The sequence below is a fragment of the Lachnellula hyalina genome (assembly GCF_007821495.1).
Source record: "Lachnellula hyalina strain CBS 185.66 chromosome Unknown contig00338, whole genome shotgun sequence".
In the NCBI taxonomy this organism is placed as follows: Eukaryota; Fungi; Ascomycota; class Leotiomycetes; order Helotiales; family Lachnaceae; genus Lachnellula; species Lachnellula hyalina.
The window spans coordinates 1-8,174 of NW_022157452.1; the positions used below are offsets into that span (position 1 = coordinate 1).

The window sequence follows — 8,174 nt, forward strand, 5'->3', positions numbered from 1 at the left end:
GGGATGGGGGGTTGGTGGTGGGGGAGGGGGAGTCGGTTGATCCTACCTGTAGGATAGTCAGCAGTTGTCAGCTGTGCTATTGTGTCTGCTTGTAGGAGTTTGATTGGTTTGGACCGGGAAAGAGAGAGAAAGACGTACTTGCAACATATCTGTTCCAACGGCGCTCATTATACGTATCCAGCCGCTAGCACGTGAAAACGCATCTTCTCGTTCCTTACTCCCGTCTTCCCAGCCCTCGAAGTTGCTAAAAGGCTGCAACATCATAATACTTAAACCCTTTTCCTCGCACAACCTCTTGACCTCTTTCCCAGCTTCACATAAACTGTCGTAGTCATCTTCCTTCACTTCTTTGCCTAGATGGGAAGAGGAGAAGGATAGGAGGTCGGGGAAGCCGAGTTCGATTGCTGTGAAGCCTGCTGAGGAGATAGCGGAGAGCTTTTCCGGGAGGGGGGTTGAGGGAGACCCGACGGAGACGGAGGCGTATGAAAAGGGGATTGAGGAGACGGAGGCTTTGGAATATGACACTTTGGGTAGACGGGAGAGCTTATTATGAGACATGATGAGTGAAAAGAGAAAGATAGAAGGAAATATTGGGAGCTCTTGATATATATAAGATGATCGCTGATGACGTATAGTGGAGAATGGAGGGGAATGTGCACGTGATGGAAGAGAAAGAAATACCTCGAGGTAGTGGAGCCTGGAAAACAGACAGTGAAATAGTAAGGAATGTAATAGAGGGGCGCTGAGAATGTGCTCGCTGTATGAAAAAGAAATGGGGAGAGTTTTGTAAGAAAATAACTGCTTGGAAGTAGCACGACATTGCCTCTCTATGGCATTTATACAACACCAAACCGGGGGAAAGCAATATACACATACCATATCATGCCTGTAAATACAATTGCCATTGCCGTTAGTTGGGTATCTCAAACACATACAAAACTCCAAACCAATCAAGCAAAATCACTTCCCCTCAAACGCGCTATCCTTGTCTATCGTCTCCCCAATCCACGCCCGTAATGCTTGGAACCTCTTCGTCGTAGCTGAAGGCTGAGGCTGGGGTGCCTCACCCTCCACCTTTGGTACAACAGTTGGCATACTCGCACTCGTATTCATACTCCCCATCAACAAGCCCAGATTCCTCCCAAACCTCTCCCTCTCCACCACCTCGACCTTCTCGCGCCGCCTCATCAGGCCCTTCCCACTCGTCAAGCTATCCATCTTGATCTTCCCTACCCCCGCCTTGCTCGCCCTGCCCGCACTCATCTCTTCTATATCAGGCAATGCATCCGCGAGAGAATCGAGATTAGATACTAGTTTCTTGGAAGGACGGCGGCGTTTGGAGGTGGGCGTGGAGTGTGTTTTCTCGATGCGGTGTTTGAAGAGACTGGATTTTATGGTTCGTTTGTCTTTCTTGGAGTTGGATGATAGGGATATAGGTCGGGATATGAGACCCGAGCCTGAGTTCGTGGTAGTGGTGGAAGCGGAAGTGGATTTCGAGGTCTTGGACCGGATGGAGGGGCGTTTTTTGGGTGCTGTGGGCGCCTGCTTGATTGTTAGCTTTTGCCTTGCCTTTATTTATGGGAATTGAGAAGTATATATATATACCATGCTTGCAATGTTCCTATCTATGCGAAGAATACAGCTCAATCTTTAGCTTTGAGGGCTGTTTGTAGTTGTGGTGGTGGGGTTGTCTGAAGTTTAAAGAAAGAATATTTTCCGAGGACCCTGATTTCAACTCGCAGTTCACAACCCCGCTAAAACACCATCAATGATGGAAGCAGCAACCACCAGCGCCTCAGCTCTACGAGCACAAATAGTAGCTACAGAGCAAGAACTCAGCAAGCTAAAAGAGCAACTGGCAAAGATTGAAGAAAAAGAGACGTCCGTAAATGAGATACCGGTAGAGCCCGTGACGTCGAAATGGCCGTTATCACAAGAAGAATATACACGCTATGGCCGGCAGATGATTGTTCCTAGTATTGGAATTCAAGGTACCTTATACTTCTTCTCTTCAATACCTAGCTTAATCTAGCATTTATAATATATTGATGACTGATCTTTTTATTCATAGGACAACTGCGACTCAAAAATGCAAAAGTCCTCATCATCGGCGCAGGTGGACTCGGCTGCCCCGCCGCTGCATACCTAGCAGGTGCTGGAGTAGGCACGCTAGGAATCGTAGATGGCGATACAGTCGAGCTATCGAATCTACACCGACAAATCCTGCATACGACTGCGCGGGTCGGGATGAAGAAAGTCGATTCTGCAATCTCATACCTATCCTCGTGCGCCCCCTTTTCCCCCACCCTCCCCCTGCCTCCCTACTATAGTACTTATCAGCAAACCAAGTCACTAACCAACACACAGCTTAAACCCCAACCCAACATACACCCCCCACCCTACGCACCTGACCCCCTCAAACGCCCCTTCAATCCTAGCACCCTACGACGTAGTCCTAGACTGCACCGACAACCCCGCCTCCCGCTACCTCATCAGCGACACCTGCGTGCTCCTGCGCAAACCCCTCGTTTCCGCCTCAGCGCTACGCACAGAGGGCCAGCTCATCGTGCTGAACCACCCGGCGTTGCCCGCTGGCAACGAGCTAGGCGGGCCGTGCTACAGGTGCGTGTTCCCGAAGCCGCCGCCGGTGGAAAGCGTGGTGAGTTGTGGGGATGGGGGCGTGTTGGGGCCGGTGGTGGGCGTTATGGGGGTTTTGCAGGCGGCGGAGGCGGTGCGGTTGATTTGTGGTGGGGGGTTGGGGGGTAGTGGGGTGGAGGGTAGGAAAGAGGGGAATAGGCTGTTGATTTTCGGGCAAAATGGTGAGCCTCAGTTTCGCAGTCTTAAGATGAGGGGGAGGCGGAAGGGGTGTTTTGCGTGTTCGGGGGAAGGGGGATTAGGGTTGGAAAGTCTTAGTTCTGGATCACTGGATTATGTTTTATTTTGTGGTCTTAGTGCGCCTGTTAACATCCTGCATGATGACGAGAGAATATTGCCACGGGATTATGATGAGGTTAAGAAGAAGGGGGGAGAGCATTTGCTGGTCGATGTTAGGGAGAAGGTTCAGTTTGATATCTGTAGTATTGAGGGCTCGATAAATGTTCCGTTTTCGAGGATTCAGAGGGGAGAGGGGCTGGGAGATGGTCTTGGCGAGGATGAGAGGCCGGTATATGTTGTGTGTAGGCTGGGGAATGATAGTCAGGTTGTGGTGAGGAAGTTGAAGGATGCCGGGTTGGAGAGGGTGGTGGGGGATATTAGGGGTGGGTTGAGGGCTTGGAGGAAGGAGGTTGATGCGAGTTGGCCTGAGTACTAGAGCGCTCTTATATATATTGAAGAAAGAGATGAAAAGCGGATTCAAATGCTTCATTTTATGTATCGCTACAATACAACAAAAAGGTCACAATGCCTTTTCCCGCGCATGATATTGCTCGGATTCCATTCCATGGCTAATTCCAACAAAAGAAACGTGGAACTGTAAAGTGTTTCCTCCCATCCGTATCTACTACATTACCTGCCTCAAACAAAATGACTCCGTTTCCGGTTGAACGCTCTCTGATCCTTCAGCCACTGTCGATAGTCGGCTACACTCCCAATTTTCTCTCCATAATAATCTATTCATGCAATTAGTACCTTCTTTCTCACCATTTGGTCTTTCGTTTTATTTCGAATAAAAAGCAAACTCACCAGGCACTGGATTCGCCGCACTGCTCGCGCTCGGATCAACCCTAAACTTCTTGATCCTCCTATAAAACTCCCTCTCCTTCTGATCCATCTGGTCTCTCACGCCCCTATTCCGCCAATTGAACATACTCGTCCCCACAATAGGCCCAACCAGCCATCCAGCCCCGCCACACAGGAAAGTTATGATACCCAACGTGATGAAGGGATCGAGGGGGAATTGCGAGACTAGTGAGTCCATGTCCGAGGCGAGTAGGATCTCAGCGCCGCCTACGAACGAGGTGAGGGATGTGGTTATGGAGGAGCCGAGTTGGTAGCGTCGCCGAGTCTTGCGGAGCGTGAAGAATGTGTTCCAGGATAGACGTTCTTGGTCTGAAGGCCGGGGACTTGGTTTTGCGGGTCTAGTTGTATTTGTAGATGCTGCTGTAATTGGTGAAGGATTGGGGACTGAAGAGGCATATCTGACTGAGATGGAGCTGGTGCATATTGCGGGTTTCTTGAAAGATACATGGCGTTTTGAGAGGGGCACTCGGCATGTAGAGGAAGAGTCTTGTACTCGGAGAGGGGTATGTGTACTGGTATGGAACGAACTGGTTGTAAGGAGTGTGGGTTGCAACCGGCAGCTCATTGCTGCGGTTCGGAGGGTGGGCGCTGTGTAGAGCATATTGAGTGGAGTGGTGGTTTGTTGACTTGAAGAAGTCGTTGCGAATGACAAGTTAAGGTGGGCCGATGCTAAAGCTTCAATGTCTTGGCGCGGAGAGTTGCGCTTAGGCGGTTGTTGGACCAATGAGATGAAAGATCTGACTTATATACAATTATTGTATTCAATTATTAAATTGGAGCATCGCAAAAAGCATCCAAACTCGTTTGTATTTAGTAGAACAAACCACTTAAAAATCCACCTCTCTATCTTCTGCCGATAGGATTCTAACATCAACTCTCCACTTTCTTGTCCTTTGCTTGCTGAGCTTCTTAACTTCTTGGATGCTCATTCTCCTATTTGTAGAAACGACTAATTGAATGTTGTTTCCAATCCGCCATCTCCATTAAAGAGCAAAAACACATTTATCACAACTATTTTTTTCAAGCTTTTCATACCCTTGAGGTTTGCACTACCTCAAATCACTCCCACGTGACAGCTGCCAGTTGTGTATTCACGGTCACCGGACATCGCGTATCAAACGGCCTCCCCTCGTCGATTAATGTAAGTTCACGCGTCTTTAATTCAACCCACTTCAAGAAGATGGGACAACGTCCCATGCACGGCCTGTTCCCATCTTCTTAATACCAAAGAGGCCATGTTGACAAAAGATCAACCAGGCTCAGGCCGCAAACGAGCTTTCTTCGACTTCGTTATTGCGCAACGACCCGTCTACGTCCCAAATTCCGGTCCACCTTTGGCGCCAATATCAATCATGCCTGCTCACGACAAGGACGGAATCATTCTTGATACTCTCCAACTTGATGGAAGCCACGTATACGTCGTTGGTTTCCAGGATAAACCTCAGCTTCGAATATCTGTCAAACCTGAGAATCTTCGCAACTGGGTTTCAGAGAGGACTCATGAGCAATGGGAGCGTGATCAAGTCCAAATGAAGAAAGATGAGGAGCAGAGGATTAGGGATGAGCAGAGGAAACCCAAGAAGAGGTCATCATCACGTGAGGCTGTACAGGCTGGCGTCAAAGGCAAGGGACAGAAGCGGAAACGTGCTCCCTCTCTTATTGAACCACCACCCGCGAGAAGAGCTTCTATGCTTGGAAATACGCCTATTCTTCCGCCTCCTTCTGGTCCCAGTCGAAGAAGAAAGCCGGCTGAGGAAGAACCCGTTTTTGCTTCTCCAAAAGCTTCACAAAAGTCGCAGGGCCCATCCCTCTCTACCCCCGTCAAAGGACTAGGCTATCTTGACACAGATGAAGACGAGGAAATGGATGACGGTGCCGCTCTTGCTTTGCAGCTAAAAGGTGGTCTCAGTCGCTCTCGCTCGACTACTGGAACATCTCGTCCTTCAAGTCGAGACCATTCTCATGTGGACGGTAATAGCGCTGTCGCCAGTATATCTAGTCGAGCTGCCCGTCAGACCTACGAGGACCTAGATGCTAGAAGCAAAAAAGGCAATACCGAAACCATCGCTAAGAAATACTCCAACTTGAAAAAGCCCTCCTCAAAATTCTCCCCTCGGGCTGGAATATTCTCTCCACCTAACGTCCACGGCAAAAACTATCAAGCTGGCTCGCCATCCAAACCTTACAAATCTCTCCATACAAATGCCACCAGTCCCAAAAATGCAGCTAGTCTCGCACGCGAGTACGGTGTTGACGATGAAGAAGATGCAGTTGAGCTCGTTGTCGTCCTATCCGAAGAAGACGACTCGGATGAGGCTGAGTATGATGTTGAAGAGATCTTGGACGATGAAGTGCGTAAGGGTGCCGATGGTAAGCGACGCTTACACTACCTCATCAAATGGGTTGGGAGCTGGGACAACACGTGGGAGCCGGCCATTCATGTCGGGCAGGAGTCTATCAACGAATATAATAAGATGAAGGAGAGGAAGACGAAATTTAATGGTAGTCATGGGAAAAGCATAGACATGAGGGCTCTTGTTGAAGATGCTAGCGAGAGTGATGGGAGTGGTAATGAGATGTTCGTTACTGATAGGAAGGGGAAGGGGAAGGCTGTCGAAACTCCTACTCGTGGTCAGGTCATCGATGACGATAGCGCTGATTCTGACTGAGTGACGACTCTCCTCAACGCTTTCGATGAAAGTTTGGCCGTCAACGAGGTCATTTGCGCCCACCAGACGACACTCCGGAAGCAGCGGACCAACAGCATCCTAGCGATTGAAGATCTATGGATGGGATAGAAGAACTGGTTCTACTTTTAGCGACAGTGGTGCTTCAAGCAGCTCATACATGCACACATATTTTATAGGGGACGGTACACATATGATGTTACAAAGGCCCCTCTGAGTCCCCGACCTTTTGCGAGGGTCATGAACGAATCGATACGAAATAAGCAACTGCATATACCCCAAGGATAGTATCGCGCGCAGAATCTCACGACGTTAATGAATCCCTGTCTACTCATCTGTGCACCACCCTAAGTTTCTTCGGTCCAGTGGCCACATTCTGTTGCATTTCGCAAATTCGCCGCTTGATTCTGCTAATATTGATTTGATACCTCTGACCTCGACTGACTGCCATGGCAGAGTCGTATCCGGGCAACTTTTCCAGCTTGATTGGTTCCTTGTCTGCACTTTGTCGGATTTATTGTTTTCGTTTTTGCTACTGGTTACCGAGTACTGAGATCTGCAGCGGAATGCTACTGTAATATCTGCAACTCAGCTGATTTGATTAACAATACCTCAAGATACCACCCCATCAATCAATTTTACCCCGCAGCCTTATCAAATCATATTGATGTGTATGAGGCTCTTACGGGTAATTAATGAAGATAAAGAACATACATCTCCGCAGCCTCGCCGAAGGACTTGCACAGATGTTGCTTTATGCGTCAAGTATTCCATGGCATGGCGGAGATATTGGCGCTTTTCAGTAGTGGTGTAGCTATCTTGCAAGTAGCAGAGACAGCCACCAAACTATCGCGGAGCCTGTTCCGTCTCGCGCGACGAATCAGGAGCGCAAGCAAGGAAATCGAGGACTTCGCAATGCAGACACAGGAATTTGCCGGGGTCATAGGCGCTGCTCATATGTCTCTCCAGAACCATAATCGAGCGCAGGGGTCCGAGTCTCCGGTTCTACAGTTCCTAGACAACGTGAGCGTATTTAAAAAACTCGTTACGGCTTCTGAGCGCGTCACTGAATATACGGAGGCTCTCATGCCGCAGCTGCGCAGTCTTCCCAGTCGTCTGGATCTATTGACTCGGTTAAAATGGGTTATGCAAAGGGAGGCGGTCGAGGCCATGGGGCCGAGAATGGAGTCTGTGAAGACGAGCCTTATGGTTGTCATGATGGTCATTTCTCTAGAGCAAGGAAATCAACAAGAGCTATCGGCTCAAGGAGCAGTACAGATTAATGAGCTTCGTCAAGAGAAGTGGGTATTGCCTAATTCATCCCTCTTCTCTGCTAATTAATATCTTCTAACAGCAAGTATCTGAAAGACCTTGTCAAAGGTCTAATGCGAAATCTGACTTTGCAACAAGAACGCGAACGCGAGTACTGGCGCCAAGAGCATCGGTTTTCTTCCTCCAAATCTCTCGTTCTGCCGGAGCCGGGTATAGAAGACACCTTGGTGGAACTTGGGGATAGTATGGTGCGGACTGGGACAGTCCCGACCACAATCCCGGATCCGAGACGAACTTCAGTGCGGTCTACAGGCCGGCGGCGCACGCATCGTGAGAATCGGCCTCCCGCGCAGCCGCGAGAGACGTCGCACAGACATCGTCGGCGTAGATCGCATCCGCATGCAAGTGCGGGTGCGGATGTGCCACCAGCAGCTCCGCCCCCGCCGTCTCCTGCACCCCGTGAGGTCGGTGTCGATT

General features: G+C 49.5%; 3 protein-coding genes across 3 annotated transcripts; 1 reads left to right on the forward strand and 2 right to left on the reverse strand.

The window, feature by feature from the left end:
• Positions 1 to 960: 960 nt before the first annotated feature.
• Positions 961 to 1,608, reverse strand: LHYA1_G009157 (uncharacterized protein; the record flags this gene model as incomplete). The annotated part of the gene is made up of 2 exons (XM_031154061.1): positions 961 to 1,542; positions 1,606 to 1,608. The coding sequence occupies 2 exons, from the start codon at positions 1,606 to 1,608 to the stop codon at positions 961 to 963; spliced, it is 585 nt and encodes a 194-aa protein (XP_031000935.1).
• A 163-nt stretch (positions 1,609 to 1,771) lies between these two features.
• On the forward strand, positions 1,772 to 3,310 carry uba4 (Adenylyltransferase and sulfurtransferase; the record flags this gene model as incomplete). Its single annotated transcript, XM_031154062.1, has 3 exons — positions 1,772 to 1,991; positions 2,072 to 2,285; positions 2,368 to 3,310. 3 exons carry the CDS (start codon positions 1,772 to 1,774, stop codon positions 3,308 to 3,310), a joined length of 1,377 nt encoding a protein of 458 aa, XP_031000937.1.
• Positions 3,311 to 3,513: 203 nt separating this feature from the next.
• On the reverse strand, positions 3,514 to 4,339 carry pam17 (Presequence translocated-associated motor subunit pam17, mitochondrial; the record flags this gene model as incomplete). Its single annotated transcript, XM_031154063.1, has 2 exons — positions 3,514 to 3,608; positions 3,682 to 4,339. 2 exons carry the CDS (start codon positions 4,337 to 4,339, stop codon positions 3,514 to 3,516), a joined length of 753 nt encoding a protein of 250 aa, XP_031000936.1.
• Between the last annotated feature and the right edge of the window lie 3,835 nt (positions 4,340 to 8,174).